General features: G+C 48.0%; 7 protein-coding genes across 7 annotated transcripts; 2 read left to right on the top strand and 5 right to left on the bottom strand.

The window, feature by feature from the left end:
* Positions 1-2356: 2356 nt before the first annotated feature.
* FVEG_16850 (hypothetical protein) lies at positions 2357-5735 on the top strand. Its single transcript, XM_018906089.1, has one exon. It carries the CDS (start codon positions 2413-2415, stop codon positions 5680-5682), a length of 3270 nt encoding a protein of 1089 aa, XP_018757962.1. The 5' UTR covers positions 2357-2412; the 3' UTR covers positions 5683-5735.
* Positions 5736-7747: 2012 nt separating this feature from the next.
* On the top strand, positions 7748-10120 carry FVEG_10660 (hypothetical protein; the record flags this gene model as incomplete). The annotated part of the gene is made up of 7 exons (XM_018899822.1): positions 7748-8033; positions 8084-8199; positions 8251-8619; positions 8675-8997; positions 9054-9548; positions 9600-9894; positions 9962-10120. The coding sequence occupies exons 1-7, from the start codon at positions 7781-7783 to the stop codon at positions 10118-10120; spliced, it is 2010 nt and encodes a 669-aa protein (XP_018757963.1). The 5' UTR covers positions 7748-7780.
* Positions 10121-11403: 1283 nt separating this feature from the next.
* Positions 11404-11799, bottom strand: FVEG_10661 (hypothetical protein; the record flags this gene model as incomplete). The annotated part of the gene is made up of 1 exon (XM_018899823.1): positions 11404-11799. The coding sequence occupies one exon, from the start codon at positions 11797-11799 to the stop codon at positions 11404-11406; it is 396 nt and encodes a 131-aa protein (XP_018757964.1).
* A 693-nt stretch (positions 11800-12492) lies between these two features.
* FVEG_16851 (hypothetical protein) lies at positions 12493-12825 on the bottom strand (the record flags this gene model as incomplete). Its single annotated transcript, XM_018906090.1, has 1 exon — positions 12493-12825. One exon carries the CDS (start codon positions 12823-12825, stop codon positions 12493-12495), a length of 333 nt encoding a protein of 110 aa, XP_018757965.1.
* A 304-nt stretch (positions 12826-13129) lies between these two features.
* FVEG_10662 (hypothetical protein) lies at positions 13130-14299 on the bottom strand. The gene has a single exon (XM_018899824.1). The coding sequence runs from the start codon at positions 13980-13982 to the stop codon at positions 13341-13343; it is 642 nt and encodes a 213-aa protein (XP_018757966.1). The 5' UTR covers positions 13983-14299; the 3' UTR covers positions 13130-13340.
* A 580-nt stretch (positions 14300-14879) lies between these two features.
* FVEG_16852 (hypothetical protein) lies at positions 14880-15479 on the bottom strand (the record flags this gene model as incomplete). Its single annotated transcript, XM_018906091.1, has 1 exon — positions 14880-15479. One exon carries the CDS (start codon positions 15477-15479, stop codon positions 14880-14882), a length of 600 nt encoding a protein of 199 aa, XP_018757967.1.
* Positions 15480-15866: 387 nt separating this feature from the next.
* Positions 15867-17394, bottom strand: FVEG_16853 (hypothetical protein; the record flags this gene model as incomplete). Its single annotated transcript, XM_018906092.1, has 10 exons — positions 15867-15900; positions 15960-16042; positions 16094-16430; positions 16478-16687; positions 16740-16780; positions 16828-16894; positions 16948-16989; positions 17040-17138; positions 17189-17220; positions 17284-17394. The coding sequence occupies 10 exons, from the start codon at positions 17392-17394 to the stop codon at positions 15867-15869; spliced, it is 1056 nt and encodes a 351-aa protein (XP_018757968.1).
* Between the last annotated feature and the right edge of the window lie 328 nt (positions 17395-17722).

Genomic DNA, 17722 nt, shown 5'->3' with positions numbered 1-17722 from the left:
GCTGACTGCAGGTGGCCTCGCTTGCATGATCGGCAATCACTGAGGTTAAAGATAAGCCAACAACATAATTCCAATTACCGCTGTGGGGACATTTCTATGAGCACAGTAACCTCATATAGTGGCTGCGGGAAAGCTTTTCCGAGGTCGTGGGCCGGCTTTTGAAACAATCTGTTTTGTACATAATCTAGTCAAAGATCCTTACAAGCTACTTCAACCCAAGCAGCCAATGCACGTTGTTCTAAATATATTGTTACAGCCACTCGAGAGTAGCAGTAGCTGGTAATACTGGGAGGGATCCATCATGCGTGGCTGCAAAGATCCGATCATTGTGAATTATGGTTATAAAAGCTTTAAGGTATCAAGGTACATATCACCAGGGCATGCTCTAGCTAGCAACAGCAAGTGATAAAGAGACAAAGGCTTAGCGATGAAGTTCAGGTTCGCAATTGTAGTGTTTAGATAGAAGGTAATGAACTGGTATGTTGGGGATTGTGGAGACGATGTATCACACAGCGGCTGCCCAACTTCCAACGTCACCAACCAACACTCAAAACCCCATGAGGGATATCCACGGTGCCACGTAGCTTGACTGGTAAGCGCACCAATGTAGAGGTATTCCGTATGTTGTGGAGTCTGTGGTGTCTTATCATTATGTTTCGAACGTATAGTCCTATTTCTTAGACTCTTTACCGATTGCCTACGAAAGACTTGCCTTGCAAATCTCACTGAGATTATGTTAGCTTTCCAATCATCTCTATAGCGTCTGACTTATGGCTGTGAGCCTATTATATCTAATTATCTTTCTGCTTTTGATAGTGACCTCCACGGTCGATCAGACGTTCCTATGTATTACTTTGTGGATCCTTATCTCACTACATGACTAAGTGACCGGGTATGACCGCTTGAAGTCATTTATTTGGCAAGCCGATTCCTTCAAGTTATATTGCGCTGCTCAGATTACAAGGGCGAGATCCTCATTCCTACATTGTGAGAAGTGAAAGCTTGCAATGGGGTAGAGATCTTGAAGACTCGGTGTTTCAATATTTGTAAGCGTTTCGACAGCACGGGTTAAGCAGACAGAGAAACATATTATATCGTTGTATTAACTTTACTAAATATTGAAATCTGTCTACCGATTAGATAAAACTGTTTATCTACTATACTTGTCTTTATCGTGAAAGTAAACTGCCCCAAGAATAATCCCATCTACCCCAACCTAGTCAAGGTCTTCCCCTCACTCAATTTAAGCCCCATTCACAAGGTGGTCACACCCGGAAGCACTAATGGCCTAAATTTCACGGATAGTGAGAGCTTGCCAGAGCTCAAGAAGGGTTACCAGTACTACACGACCTGTTTCACGGGCCATGGAATATCACGATCTTAATCGACACGAAACATTGGCCTCCGAGGGACATAATTGATGTCAAAGTTCCGTAGATATCCCAAGCAGGGGAATCACAATCGCTGTTGTGACGTTACTGTTGGGGAACCGAAAAAGGATACGGTAGCAGGCCTTACTATCATTCTTCATCAACCGGCCAAGCTTGGGACAAAACTCACTAATATTTTGTGAGATGGGCAATATTTTTGACTTGGAAAAGGCGATCTCGACTCTCCGGTATTCTTTAGCTAGACGGTCACGGGATAATACCCAAAAAAAATGTCCATCTAATAACGTAGGTCTAAATGTGAATAGTTTTGCAATTTGCCTTCGCACTTTTTCAGTTTGTCATCTTTACAACTTAATATAGATATTTATACCAAATGAGATAGAGCGCTAGATAATTACTAGTTCTCTGAAAACTGCTTCCAAGTATTAGTTATAGTGAAGAAGTGTCACGGCTATGCGACCCTGATCATACAAAATTTACTTCATCAACAAGAGAAGAACAAATTAATAAATTCAGACTCTCTCCAGGGTAATGAATGACATCATGTCATTCCAGTGGCAGCACCACTAAAGTGATTCCGGTATAGCTCGGTTCGTCTCTGCAAGGATATCCCTGGTAGTTTCGGCTCCCCATCCTCGGGTTCGGCTTTGTATGAGGTCCTAGGCCATCGAAATACCATTGCTACATGACCAACAAAAGAGCTTCTCACAACGGTAGACACTGACGGAAGGGCCCAAGACACCAATTTAGCCATTTCTAAAGCTACAGTATCATCCAAGCATCGGTCAAGACAACAATGGCATGTTCCAAAGTGGACCATCTCGTATGGTCCGCCCTAAAATAACCACCACTAGGCACTTCTTGGCCGTTTCACCTATTAATAGTCTCCCGCGAGATTAGTCATTAGTGTTTCTCCCTTCAGAAAAAGAGGAGAGGGAGAAAAGCCAGCATGCAGGAAAAAAGATCCACCTGCAGCCCAATTTGATCTCTCACATCCCGCCATGGCCGAATCGAGATAGCAATGAAGCTGTCAAGAGTCACTCCTTTCACGCTCTTGGCAGCAAGCTGTCAGGCTGCTTATGTGCAGTTTCAAGACTGCGCTGATGCGGTTGCCAATAAGTCGCTCATTCCGGAGAGTTTTGGCGCGAGTGCTGGGCTAGGGGGGGATGGTTTTGAGTGGCGGTTTGATGTTATCGCTGGGCAGGCGGAGCGGAATGCCTGTGAGATTGATATTGGAGATGTCAGACCAAGGTTTACGGTCATCGACTATGGGAGCGACCCAAAGGAAGTCTCAGGAGAGATCGTGAACATATCCTGCTACAGTTCCGAATGGCTCGGCCCGAGAGCTCATTTCACCATTGCATCTTCCTTTGAACGATTAGCTTTCCTCGACACCTTTCGAACAACTCTAGAGATGACATCCAAAGATAACGAATCACTCTCCTGCATCCGAGCAATCCTCACTCCTGCTGCTCCGGAGCCCATCCGCCTTCTCAGCCTCTGGCTCCCCATCGCCACTTTCGCCTTAACCTGTATCGTCGCATGTTGGCCGGCCCAACCACCCACCAGCTCCTCAACCCCCAAGAACGCTCGTATCGCACGCGCCATCGATCTCTTAGCTTATATCCAGTTCATGTTTTTCTCAGGCGCTATCAGCCTTCGATACCCTGGCTTCTTCCAACCTCTCGTCGGCCTCTGTAGCTGGTCTACCCTGATGCTTCCGGCTGGGCTGGTAGAAACCGACTCTCCTTATCCACGAGCAGGCGTCAAAGACGGTATTTACGAACACAATGGGACGATCACTGGGGCTCCCGGCTTGGAGCTTTTGACGCAAATGACGGGGTCGCCAGTGAAGCCCCAAAGCTGGATGAATACCTTCGTCCTATCACTACTTATCTTTTTCTTCCTTTACTTATCATCATATGTCAGCTTCCGATTGAGCCATCGTGAGCCAATCTCGAAACTTACTCTAGCGGCTCTAGGAGCGCAACTCAAAGACCGATACTGGACTGTTGTCAGGATCTTCCTCAGCTGTTTCATGCTACCGATTAGTGCATGGGCAACCTACCAATTTCTCGATGACCAGATATTTGGATATAGAAGCTCAGCCATGGCAATCATAATCTTGATTCTGTTATTGGCAGGCTTCTGGTGGAGTTGGACAAGAGACTCCGAGATGGGATCGCTGGTTATTCAGAGCCCAGGCCGGCTGAACAAAGACCCGGAATCTGGGCGACAATACTACACTTTGGTGCTGTTCTCATTGATGTTTCTACGGGGAAGTGTGATTGGCGGATTGCAAACGTACACCTCTGTTCAGCTTGGTGTGCTGTTAGGATGTGAGCTTGTACAACTGCTAGCAATGACGTTCAGGACAAGATTTGCATGCTTCATTTCCCTTCCAGGCATCGTGTCTGTCTCGAGGCTGGCATTGCTCGCGCTTCACATTGGCTTTGTTCCTGGACTGGCCAGTCACTCAGGCAGGATGCTTGTCGCCTATATCATTCTTTGTGGGCATGTTGCCGTACTCATATGCATTTTCCTGCTGCCTGCGGTCATCGACATGGCGCATCTTATCATGTACGGCAGGGCCGTAACAATGCCGGACGTAGAAAGAGGCACACATGTACAAGAACTCCCCAGGCCTATCCAGCGCGCCCAAACAGACATTGAAAGCCTTCAACAGTCAAAACCAACTAACGATGGTGATACAAATTCTACTCGAGCATTCTCATCAGACTTCAATCAGCTTCTGTTGGAGATGATTCTAAAGCGCGAAATACACACTCCATTGATCGGTTCAACATCTCAGAAAGCACTAACAGAGTTTCTGGGAGACTTCAAAGGGGGAGGTGCAAGAGCCGAGATCAAGAAGAACCCTAATGTCTTCAGCGACTCTTCCGGTACGCTTATTGATTCGATCAGCTCCAATGAGAAGATCGCACCCATTGCAGACCTTGCAGCTGTCGACATAATGTCGCATCTATTCTCGGAAGGAAATTCAGCTATCCGCAGCACCTCTCTGCACCATAACCTCGATCATCCCATTAATGAATACTTCATCTCATCTTCTCACAACACGTACCTCCGAGGCCGCCAAGTCGCTGCCCGGTCCAAGCTCAAAGGCTATATTTCAACGCTTTCACAAGGTTGTCGATCAGTGGAGGTTGATTGCTGGGACGGACGAGATGGGCAGCCGATCGTCAAACACGGATATAGTTTGACAACTTCTATCAGCTTTCGGTCTGTGATCGAAACTATCAACAATTATGCTTTCTTTGCTTGTGACTTGCCTCTGTGGCTATCGCTGGAAGTCCACTGCAGCCCAGCACAAAGGGACATCATGGCACGTACCATGCTTGAGATATTTAGATCGAGCTTAGTGGTCGAGCCACTTGATTCTTCTGCCCAGGAACTCCCTTCGCCCAACCAGCTACGGGGAAAGATCTTGCTGAAAGTCAAGGTAGCTCAAACTCAAGACCCACTTCAGGAATCACTTGCACCTGAATACTTGAACTTGGACGGGACTATAGAAGATGTCGAAAACCACAGCCCTCTGGAAATACCATGTGACTTACTACAGAGTCTCGCAGTATACGGAGCGAGTAGAAGACTACCGAAAGACGCAGAGTTCGATTCACAGAGGAACTTCATCTACTCCATCTCGGAGCGAAACTTCAAGAAACACACCAAAGACAACTGTTCGCTCGAATTAGCGGGAACGCATCATCTTGTTCGGGTATATCCAGATCCGAACAGGGTTGACTCATCCAACTTTGACCCCCTCCGATGTTGGAGACATGGGGTTCAGATGGCCGCTCTTAATTGCCAGACCGATGACTTCTACATGAGTTTGAATCAAGCAATGTTTCATGGAAGTTCAGGATATGTGTTAAAGGCTTCACCGCAGCCAACGCAGATACGAATCCAAATTGACATTCTCATGGGACATGGTCTGAAGGTGTCGACAGGGAATGGGCCGGTCTATGTCAAGATTCAGCTGATTGCGCCTGATACATTGAAACAGAAAGCACGGACGGCGGCTATTTCTGTACACGGCTCAGATGTAGCCTTTGATGAAAACTTAGAGATTTCGATGGAGACGAACTATCCTTATCTCACATTCCTGCACTGGTCAGTCAACACCATGTCCAATGGACGTTCTACGTTGATGGCTTCAGGCACTGCCAAGCTTAGCAATCTGAAGGAGGGATATAGGGTTCTCCCGCTATGCGAGGGGTCAAATAACGAGGGGCGTTTGTCATGTAAAATTAGTGTAAAGTCGATGTAAGCGATTGTGACGATATTTCATGATTTTGAGTTAGAACAATATTAGTGCACAGCTTGTCTTTATAGTATTGGATTGCTTCCATTTTTCCTTCAACTGAATGATCATTACAGCCATTCCTCTCAACAACATAACCTAGAACCCCATATTCTAACACGGTTAATGCTGCCGTTGGATGTAAGTGTTGTCCACATCGCGCACTACGTTCAGGCTGCATCACATACGCCCGGTGCATCCGAACATTCCATTCTAGGCCTCCAGTATGTGTACGATGTCTTGTTTTAGCTCATTTGACTGCTTCACTATCCGCGACTAGCAAAATTCGCCGTTTGTGGCTTGTTTTAGAGCAGCTGAGTTCCCTGGGAGGCTAGGGTCGGCCCACTAATTAGTTCTCCGTTTACGGTCCGCAACTGAAACATTGGCGATACCCCGCTCGTAGCCCAGTCTAGACTTGAGATTAGGACTCAGTTTAGCCAAACGCTCACGTCGAACTATTGATGCAAGATATCAAAACCAATGCCAATAGGTGAGGTGACGCCGCCACTATGACTGCCAAGGATGTCGGTTATGTGATCACACCCATCTAATTCGTTGGTCTTTGTGATAGCAGAGTAATCAGATCATCATAGACTTAATGGACACTCACCGCTCCCAAGATGCATGTCCATTTTCAATAGCCTGTATCAAAACAGTAACACGAAACAACAACCTCTGCATTGTCTCCCACTATCTCGGCCAGCCGTGATAGAGCTAGTCCTCACAAGCTGGAACATACGCATGCGTTATCACATATTTCGGGGCATCTTTCCCGCCAAGTGGCAACGCATCAACACTAGTACTCAGGCATGACCTGACACAAGATTTGGTAGTGTTGATTTTGGATTTCTAAGTTCAACTTGTAGTTTATCAAGCTCTTTTACATGGCCTTGTCACATAGTTCTCTGTCTCGCCTCTTACTTAGCAATGTAACTGCACCCATGAAAGTTGAGGTGTTCCATGCTATTGTTCTACCCCAGTCAACTTCTTCATAATTTGTCACTGTTCAAGCCTGCCTGCATTTGCAAGGATTTTTAGCTTTGTTCCCTCAGTCAGCCACAGTTGAGACCTGACCACAATTGTCCAGTCAAGTATCGAGATAGTGCATGTTCGCATCGATACTAGGATGATCTGGGCATAGTTTCGGGGCTGATTATCAGTCTCATTATGGAGTATCCTCAGCCGCATATGCTTGCTATACTTGATACGTCCCCGAGACAGGGCTGGCCGTAATCACAGAGCATAAGCCAGCACGATGCCCGACCATTGGCCATCACTGAAACACAATGTATCACATTCCAATGCGCGTACTGGTCAACTCTCACATAGCCACGAGGAAGTGCAGGAAAGCGGGGGTGGCGCTAAGCTTAAAGCTGCGCCAAGACAGCCCTGAACGCAACCATGCCATGATGTTTGAAGCCCAGACTTACTGGGACATTTCTACCGTGGCATGTGTGGTTTTTATAGTTGGAAATAACACTAGAAATGCAACTTCTCGTCCAGAAAAGACCTGCCATACCGATCAAGCTCAGCAAAGGCTAACATTGGATCACTCAGTCTAGGCACCTTGCATAACGAGTTGCATGGGAGGGCTTAAAGGATTGGCTCAAGTTTCAACTTTTCCATTCTGGAGAAGCGATTCTCAGAAAATGAATTTTAGTGACGAAACGAAGCTAGTTGCTGGGCTTCGTGGTTCAGCTGGCATTGGCAGACGCCTCCTGGGCTCTAGGCCTTCGGTTGATGCCAGAAACAGCCCATTGCATATCCCAAGTGGGTCCGTAGATAGGCTATTGCCATGGAAATACGGATGTACTTGTATGTACGTGCCTTGAAGCAAGCTGCCGGTGAGAATGGAATCTGTTCGAGAAAGCCGATGTGAGTTGGCAGAGATGCCGAGCAATGCTAAACGAACATTTGAATCTCGACCTAGCCGAAGCACTTTACGCAGTCAAAAAGAGTCTATAAAAGAATGTTTCCGCCTCCTGCTGGTAGTAGAGACTTTCTAAATCACATCAAGAAACCACCAGCAAGCCCAAGAACTTCAACCCACAAAACCATCGACATCATGAGCAGCCCCAATATGGATCAGCTGGACAAGGCCCATAAGGAGGGTGTTGTACTCGGTCTTGCTGGCTTTGGCACAGCACAGCGTCTTGACATCGATGTCATGCTGACCGAACAGCCCGATACCTTCAATCTTTACCTGATCGCCTTGATGGAACTCCAAGGCATGGAGAATCTGCCTTGGCCTGCACCTGAAGGCTATTCCTTCAAGGCAGGTGGGGATGACTTGAAAATGTCCTGGTTCCAAATGACTGGTTGGTACCGCCCTAATCCATGGCAAACACGTATGGCTGACCAATTCTAGGCATCCACGGACAACCCGTGAGTATATGGGATGGCGAGGGGCCGCGGGGATACTATTGTACCCATAGTAGGCCGCACTTCGGAACCTGGCATCGTCCGTACTTGGCAATGATGGAGGTAAGGCATGATGCAGGCATGGCCCCGGCTTGAACTAATTGTCGCCAATAGCAAACTCTCTTTCGCCAAGTGGCCAATGTCGCCAAGCGATTCTCTGAGTCGGACATCCCTGATGAACAGAAGAAGAGGTATCTCGATGCTGCTCGGCAGTTCCGTCTTCCCTACTGGGACTACTATCGTCCCCGAGCGTACACCAAGACTAGGTTTCCAGGAGTCATTAACAAAGATGGCACGACAACCGCGCCCTTTGATTGGGGTGCCCCGCAAATCTTCACACTGCCTGAGGTCATGGTCAGGCGTCTCCCAGATAACGAACTCGTTCCCATGGCGAACCCTTTCTTCCAGTTTGAGTTCAGCCAGGACCAACTCGACAAGATCAAAGCTGATCGTGACCCGAGGAGAAGAATCAAGCCACAATTCGTGAGTATTGCTTTATCATTGGTGGAATTGATAGTTACTCATATGTCATTTACAGGAGAATATCCTAAAGACAATTCGGCATGGAGGATCTGACGAAAAGGCCACGGAAAGGATGAACAAGAAACTGAATAAAGTCCGTGAAGACGAACTTCGCATCTGCCTCGCTTTGATGGAAGACGAGGTTTACAGAAACTACAGAACGTTCTCAACCAACGCGGTCTTGAAGCCCGGTGAGAAACCCACAGCAATGCTCGAAGAAGCTTCTGGATCCATCGAAGATTTTCATGGTGGCTATCATGTCACAATCGGCGACCCTAGCGGGCACATGGGTTCCATCGCCACAGCAGCCTTCGACCCGATCTTCTGGATGCATCATTGGTAAGTCCAGGAGGAGGAAAGACGCATCTGATTCAGCAGCTGACAATAGAGCGCAGCCAAATTGACAGACTGTTCGCGATCTGGCAGGCTGCCAACGGCGATGAGCACTGGTTCAATGAGCTTCTCCTAGAGGAGGACCAGGAACTAGCTACGATCGACCTGACGCCGTTCCGCAAATCGGTTTCGGAGAACAAGGAAAAGACATACTGGACCTCCAACCTATCCAGGGAGACTAAGACATTCGGTTACACATATCCGGACACGGCACGTGGGCAGACAGGGGACACGATTCGTAAGGAATTTAGGGAAAAGTATGAATGGAGCCGACGCACTACCGTCAAGCCCGTTTTTGGCACACCGCCCGATGATATGCAGCCTATACAAGTCGGCGACGCCCAGGTCTTCCAGTACACGTCTGACACTTCTTCTGGAGATCTCTTGAAAAATCCCGGCGTCCCCTTCCATGAGATGCAACAACAGACTGTCATGGCCGCAATGTCATCCAACACGCAGTATGCAGACGATTGGTACATCGACGTCGTCGTCGAGAGGTAAGAGTACACATTCATGCTACCCTGACATTGGCTGATTCAACCCTACAGAATGCTTGCTAATGGGACTTACACCATCTACTACATCATCGGCGACGTCCAGGGACAGACTGGTGAAGAGTGGTCGACTCTTCCAGGCTTCGCCGGCCTGTCCCATATCCTAGCCGCGCCTACCAATGTGTGCGACAACTGTGCCAACCAGGGAGAGCAAGGACAGCTTGTGACCAGCACAACTGCGATCACTTCGCTGCTCCTCGACTACGTACAGATCGGAAAGCTGAACAGCATGGGCGAGGGCGACGTAAAGAAATTCCTTATCGATAATCTGAAGTGGCGAGTGCAGACTGTAAGTTCAACTTCCTCTGGCATCGTTTCGAGACCACGGCTGACTGACTCTTTTTTTCAACGAACAGATCTCTGGCGAGGTCCTTAATCCTAGGGATATGGACAGGGACCACACTTTCAACCTCAGCATTAGTCGCAAGCGGACTCCGGTGCCACGCAGCGCTGGTGATGTGCAGTATGATACTTACCCTGAGGTCATCGAGGCTATTATCCGCAATTCTTCTTAGCTATTCGATCTCTTTTAGATAGTACGTATCCTTTTACGATAACAATACTCTGCTTTCGTTCTCGTATATCGATAATGAAAGCTTTTTACATAATTAAAGGAAGACATTCTGTGACATGATTGATAGTTCTTTGCGAAACTCTTTCGTACATTCACATGCCTGTAGGTGCGAACCTGCGAAGTGGAAATAGCCAGGAGTGTGGAAATAACATCACGTTGGTGAATTTTGGAAGAGGGGGTGTCAGAGGCTCAATTTGGCTATATACAAGCAGCTTTGGTGGAGTAACCTAAGATGACTTGTGGGAGTGAATTTGAGGCTGTACGGTAAATGAAGCTGCGAGTGGTCTTATCATAGGACCTGTTCCCTGCTGCTTAGTTGGATACCATGTAATCGAAAGGGTTAACCCTTCGGTACATGCGCAATTCTTCATCTTGACGAAACAACATAGCAACCCCATCCCTATCATAGCGAATACTCTCCGTGAACTCCCCATCACGATGATCGAAAACTATAATCCCACAGAGTTCAAAGAACTGGAAAATGCGGACCCGCTCCAAGACCGACATTAGTTCTGGCAGTGTCGCACGAACAGCTATGCAGTCGCGTATCGTGATATAGATCTCAGATCCTCTCCATACGATTGGTAAGAGGGTATCGCCATAAAAGTCTCGGATGGGGGCGAATACGCGATCTCGGCGAGCAAGACGTCGTTGCGCTGAGTTTATGGGCCGTCGAGCATGGAACCAGAAGATGATAACAAAGTCATTGTCGTAAACGTGATGCCCCATACGGTTCATTTTGTATGTTATATATTCGGCTGTTGTTGAGTCAGGCTGTTGTTTTAGTTGAGACAGGGTGGAAGGCCTGGGCCGACAATGGCCTTTTTATATGCCTGGGCGGATGCGACTCTGATGAAGCTGACTAGAATGTACACATACTCGTGATGAAGAATATCAGCCGGAAGCGATTCATCAATCCCTTCGGGGCTAGTCGAAGCCTGTGGAGTTTGCGCACATCATGTTGCTCCAGTGGTCATTGACTGTAGAAAAAAAGGGGACCCCCCATCACTGCGGAGGAGATTGTTTAAGTAAAATGTCAATTAAGTGACTTATTAATGATATTCAAGAGGCGAGGGAATCTAGGTAGAAAAGAGCCCGTAACTCGTGTTGCTCAACCACCTGTATTCAAGGACTAAAGGACCATGTGATGCGAGAAGACATTTTTTACCATGCCGGCGACAATTCGCTAGTAGCATTCGTGTCTTTCTCGTCAGAGCCGACCCCTCACAGGAAGATTCTCCCTTTGTATCTGCGAAACAACTCAAGAGTGTCGCTGCTGTGCTTGGATGTGAACTTCAGGCCCTCGGCAGTCTCCTCGAAGACAATCCACTCGAAAAGTTGAGGTTCTTGGAACAGGCCACTTTGATGGAAAAGACCAGTCTTTTCCAAGACATCCAGTAATTCCTGGTACAGCCGCTCACCATTCGCATGCAAACACTGCGTTATCGCAAGGAAGAACCTCCACTGGTCCGCCTGACATTCCTCAAGGCGGTGGCCGTACTTCTGTAGGATGAGGCTGAAGAGATTGTTGCCGGCGGCTGTTTGGTTATCTTGGACAGTGTCGGTCTCGTAGAACATGAACGCGATCGTGTAATTTTGCGGGTTGGTGATGCAGCTCATCTTGATTGTTCTTGCAAGTGGTTGACTGCGTTGTGGTTCGGTGTTTGTGATACTAGTTTGTTGTTGGACAGGAGTCACAGAAGCGCGCGTGGTCAGTTTATATGCCTGAGCGAGCGCACGTTTGACACTGGTTAGGCCTGCTCTTGTGCATAATGATGACAGTGATTAAGTACACCCGCCAGCGACTTTTGCTGAACAACTGTTGGGAAATTGAGCTCATTACGCTGCCTACTCCCTTCGATTCAGTGCAGAAACTCCTCCTCAGTCACGTGCCGGTAGGGACTCTGTTCTGTGAAGGTGGTTGAGACACGAAATGATTAAGACTAAGAAGTGAGAAATATGCAGTTTCAAAAGACCGTTAGTGTATGGATCCTATGTTCATTTACTTAGGCAGAGTCTTTGATCGCGACGGTATTGGCATGGGATAATATAGATATGTGGCTTTATCACGACAGAAGGCATTGTAATGTCTGTTCGTCTCTGTGACTCCTCATTTGAGGATTCTTGTAAATCTGATATGAAACGTGTGCATCGGGAAGGTCTATTTCTTAGGGTCATTGGTGTAGCCTCATTCATCCCCATCCCATCCGCCTCGACACCCAATATTTCGTATTTCGTCTCCAATCAACATCCCTCACGCCTTTTCCATAGTCTCTGAAAACCTGACATCGGAAACAAGCTGGTAGGGAGCAGCTAAGAATAGCTCATTGTAGGGGGCGCAGGGGCCTCAAAATAATCGCATCTGCCATTGTCCTTGAGCCTGACCCCGTACACCTGGTACGCCTCCCACTGGTCAAAGACCTTCATTTTGTCAAGAACTCTCCAAAGCTTCCTTATCGCTTTTCTAGGATCGGTAAATTCAACGAATAGTGTGTACGTGAGCAGTCGCCTCTCGAGATCGACTTGTTGTATGCCGTTGGAGTCGTATCTGTACACAAGGGGGTCGTCTTTTGGTTCTCGTTTCAGCTCAACTCCATCTTTTCCTTTGAACTGTGCAGTCATCTGGCGGTATTTCGGTTGACCCATCTTGACAAAGAATAATCTTGGTAGGGAATGATTGATTAAATTACTTGGTTTTAGGAAAGTGTAGTGATTGGATGTTCGTGTGTGTGTCTTGCTGATTCCACTGTGAGGTTCCAGGAACTTCATGGGAGCATGGCGCTTTCATAAAGGGAGATGGCCTCGAGTGCTCTTTCCATAGCTACGCATTCACGCCAGAGTCAGAGCAGTGATTTGGGCAAGAACAAGCAATTTACAGCATGTTCCGTAGCACATGAACACTGAATCTTGGTGCTTGGCTGGAAACCTGGCACAGCAGTGATTACAATGTTCGTGAAGCTTGGAACTTTTTTTGGGCAGCCAAGCTTTCGAGATCAATGAAAAGGGAGCATTCTTCTATTGACTACTGATAAGCTCCAAGCTCACAGTTTCACCCTTCAATTCCTGCGTATCGCGCCTCCTCCCATGTCTTCACATCCCGCATCCCCGTCCACTCGTCCTTTTCGCCAAGTTTGCTTTGTTGACGACCAAAACTGTTGTCCTTACTTGCCAGGATAGGGATCCCCCATGAGATACACACAGGAACTGTCCGAAAGCCAGACCATGATTCTTTCCGGCTCCCAAGTCTTGAAGATTTCGATCTCCTCGAGCACGGGCCAGAGCTCTTCCTTCATCTGATCCGCCGTGTCGCACACCTTTCTGACTTGGATGGTGAAGAATTTGTTCTTGGACTCCACAAACGAGACGTTGCCCTCTCCGTACTGTTCCTTGAGCTTCTCCAGGTCGACAGTCTTGGGGTATTTTTTCCCCTCCTTCAGCTTGAAGTGGACGTCGATTGACTTGGTCTCGAGGGCGGTCTCGAGGGCGGCAGGCATTTTGGATGTAAAGATGGTTTGTGGTAATTGTTTGTGCGATGAAGTTGATGTTCTTTGTGTATGTATTCGATTGTTGTTGGGTTGAGATGAAAGATGTCTGGCGACCGTGTGTTCAAGGAGCTGAACGAGTTGAATGTTTGTGATGAATGGCGGAAGAAGGCGGAAGAATTCCCGCTGGGAGCAGTGATTCAGTCGCCAAGGAAGGAATGTGATGCGCAGGATGCAAGAGCTGCCAGTGGTACTGCCCGTACCATGGTGGTTCACAAGCTCAGGAGGGCGACTCCATTCGCAGCTTCCCGGAAGAGTCATTCATTGAGCCAGAACCACATCAACAGGAGTCAAGGACCAGTTCTGATCCCATAAGCTTGGTCGACCCAGGCCGCAAGATGCCTCAGTCCCGCCACAACTTGATAAGTTTCCACCACAGTAGAAGTACTGCCAAACTGATATTCCTTCCAAAGTATTGTCTTTTGGCCTTGACGCGTTGAGAGAACGAAAAGCCATCTATGCCCGTGCACAATGACCGCGGGGATAAGCCCCAAACGTGACAAGGCTTGGTCGACTTTTTCGGTCTGCTGCTCTATCGGCCATGCACCGTCCTGCGCCCGTAATATCGACGACCCGAGGAATGTCCATTGAGCGGCGTGCCAGATTTCAACCCGTAGCTCAGCTGCATCGGGGTTGTTCCCTGCTTTTGTCTCGATGCTCAATACCATCGGATGCGTCTGGAAGTCGCTGCGGTTGACAGGTCTGGTTGGGGTTGTGCGACAGAAATCCTCGTAGGACGTAGCTGTCTTGGTGTTTTGTTGCAGTCAGCGTAGACGCGAAAGTCAACCATCTTCGAGCCGGTTGGCCTTGACGACCGGTGCTTGTGTGGACGAGGCGCATAGCTGTAGAGGCGAATCAGTAAAGGATAAAGTCAAGACCGGCAGACGGGCGAATAAACGGGTTTCTTTCCTGGGAGTGATGTTGAAGAGTCCTCCTATTTTCTCTGCTGTGTCCCCGAATATTGCTTGTAGCAAACGAGAGTGGACCTCGTCGCTCCAGCCAGCCTCCTCATGCTTATAATTAATGCAATCCGTAGTCCAGTTGGAGACCAACTTGATCTCTCTAGCTGATGGAATAAGACCTGAAAGGTGGACAAAAGCTAGGCTCTCTCTGCCGGAATAAGCTCACAGCCACAAATCTCAACTGCAAATAACACTTCTAGCCCGAGTGGGCAAAAGCATCCGACTCTTTGAAGGCCAAGTCCCAGTCGTCCAAGTCATCTTGTGTTATCCCGTGGCTTTGTAGAATTTGCTCGCCCACGTCTTGCGGGAGCACGTCTTTGCAGTTACCAATGCGTCGCATGGTGCGCAAAAGAGAAGCCGCCTCTGGATTCAGAAGTGCTTCGAGATCATCGACGGTGAGCGCTTTCGTCTCGAGACCTCCCTTGTCAAGGCGGAGTTCCATGAATTGACTTTTTAACGGCGATATAGAGCGAGTGCTACTGGAAGCGCCGGCGCTGGGGCGCGACGGCGGCGCATTGAGATGCTCATTTGAGGTTTCGTGTTGACCCCAAGTGGTTTGCTCCCGATCTGCACGTGCGTGCAGCTGTTGCCTCTTCCTAGTAAGTGTTTCGGAGCCGTCGGTTTCTATACTCAGTATTGGTGATGATGATAGACGGCTTCTCTCCTGTGCTTGTTCTGGGTTGTTCCGCTCGTGTTTGCCGGCTGCTGATGCTGGCGTATCAATATCTTGCACCAGTTTGTGGGGAGAGACCTTGGGTAGATTTGCGATCCACGCGATTACCCTATCTTGTGTCATCATGATGCGTCTGCAGTCCTCGCTTCATTCTTGATTTTGACGTTCACTGTCGGATGTTTTTGTTTGGTTTGGTTTAGTGCTGTTGATGTTGAACTGCATTGTTGTGCGACCCCGGGAGTCATGCCTGAGGCAACAATATCTTTCCATCCACTCCGCGTCGCAACTCGATTCAACTGCCTATAGAGTATCCCATGTCGTGGCAGTGCATCATATGATCGCCAACCATGTTCGAAAACAGCTTCAAGAGCAAATGGTATATAGCAGCTCCTCGATAATCTATCGTCTACTGGTGTACTATAATGAGATAGGCTCGTTCAACATCGATCAATGCACCTGTGCCCAAAGCGATTCCCAGGAATCAACCCTGCGTTCCACTAACTTAGTATTTCAAGCCTCTGGCTTCTGTCCATAAAATACAGTCCTACATCAAAACTTAGGTCAGAATTTGTTTTAGATCTCCAAGAGGAAAGCTCAACTTACACATCAAGATAGGCATGCAGAGCTGGGTTCGTCAACTCTTTACGCATGTCAGCCAAGAACAGCTGAGCATCCTCGTATTTCCACTACATCCATTAGTACGTTTCCTATACCATGCGATATCTGCTGCAACTTACGCCCAGCATTTCGGTAAGACCACGAATCGAGAAACCTTCGAGGCCCTGAAGAAGAAAATGGCGGTTCCAAGCACCCCATTGCTTCAGAGTCTTATCCTTCGGCCAAGTCCCAATAGGAACCTTGATCCTTCGACCCGAAACATTGATGAATCCAGCATCGGAGATAGACTCTTGCATCTTATCATCCCAAAAGAAGGATTTGCCTGTCAGAGATTCAATCTTCTTAAAGACCTCTACCCACTTGTGCAGTGGCGACTCAGGCTTCAGGGTATCGTCATCACACTTTGAGTTGCCCCAGAGCTCGACGCTCTCTACCCAGCCGCCAGGTTTAGTGTGCCTTGGAAAGTCAAAATCAGTTCGTATTGCCTTCTGGAGGAAACGTACTTGAATGCTTTGCGGTAAAAGTCCGTCCAGTCGGGAAGACAGCCGATCATGGAACGGACGTGAATGAAGTCGAAGCTGTCATCAGGATAAGTCCATTCGTTCGTGATGTCGTCGACTTCAAATCTACAGTTGGGGGGTACGAAATTTGGCTGGATGGGAGAAAGATCGACGCCAAGAACATCAGCAGAAGGATGTTCATCAGCGAACTCGCTGATTTGGTTAGTCATGGTATCAGAGTCGTGCATTGTGTATGGGGACTCACATTGCCCAGATGCCAGTTCCGCATCCTATATCAAGGACTCTCTGCCTTTTGATTAAAAGATGTCAACTCGTTTTGGAGTATTGTTTACCTGAGGATTGTCGCCAATGGGTGCCTCGTACAGTGAATTTCCGAGAATGATTCTATATACCTCGTGCCTGTTCAAATATGTCAGAAGGTTCTCAGTGCTTGTCTTGCAGGTTGTTCTTACATGAGGTCTTCAGCCTCTTGTTGGCGATCATCATTGGGAGCCCTAATGCTGTAAGCCGAGTACGACATCAAAAATCGGTTGTGAGAGCTCACCAATAGGACCCATCTTGGTAAGCGTGGTATCGCCGTCCATTCTCCCACTTGAACGCCATAATCGACGACCGAAGTGACTCGGTATCCGTGATCCCGGTACTGTAATCATGTAAATATTTCCAAAAGATCCTAGCCTGATATTGACCCACGATTTGGAGTAAGAAGAATCCGAATCATCGTCCTATCTCACAGTATTCTCTGATGAGTCTCAAAATCCGCCAGAAATGTCGCGGGCTGATCATACAACTTCAATTGCCGCCTGCTCTTCAGCGACTTGGCCCACTGCAGCAGGGGACTCAGGACCCGGTGGTGACTTGGTAGGCGACCTAGACTTTTGCGACTTTGGAGACGACATTTCGTACAATATTCGCACCGGATATACTAAAAGTGTCAGATTGAGATTAAGATTGGCGCCGTCGAAAACTAAAAGAGGGATTAAAAAGCACGAACAGACCGCTCGTGTGTCCGACTGTCGGTTAATGAGGGGGTTTCCACGGTATCCCTGTCGAGGGCATTACGAACCAACGCATGCATGTGGTCTTGGGTTACATTCCGTGGCGGAAGTGTCAATCAACCGTTGGGTGCTAATCATGGGCATGGGGCTGCGGATCATGTCTAATGTCCAGTTGCGGAAGCTAAAATGTCAGATCATGTCCATTATGAGAAGAATTCTTGACTAGATA

Source organism: Fusarium verticillioides, chromosome 11 (assembly GCF_000149555.1).
Source record: "Fusarium verticillioides 7600 chromosome 11, whole genome shotgun sequence".
Taxonomy (NCBI): domain Eukaryota; kingdom Fungi; phylum Ascomycota; class Sordariomycetes; order Hypocreales; family Nectriaceae; genus Fusarium; species Fusarium verticillioides.
The sequence above is the reverse complement of the archived record's forward strand: the minus strand, read 5'-3'. Positions and strand labels throughout refer to the sequence as shown.

Excerpts from the sequence above, each read along its gene's own strand:
- FVEG_10662 (XM_018899824.1), bottom strand. The coding sequence starts at position 13,982 with ATGACTCTTCCGGGAAGCTGCGAATGGAGTCGCCCTCCTGAGCTTGTG.
- FVEG_16850 (XM_018906089.1), top strand. The coding sequence starts at position 2,413 with ATGAAGCTGTCAAGAGTCACTCCTTTCACGCTCTTGGCAGCAAGCTGT.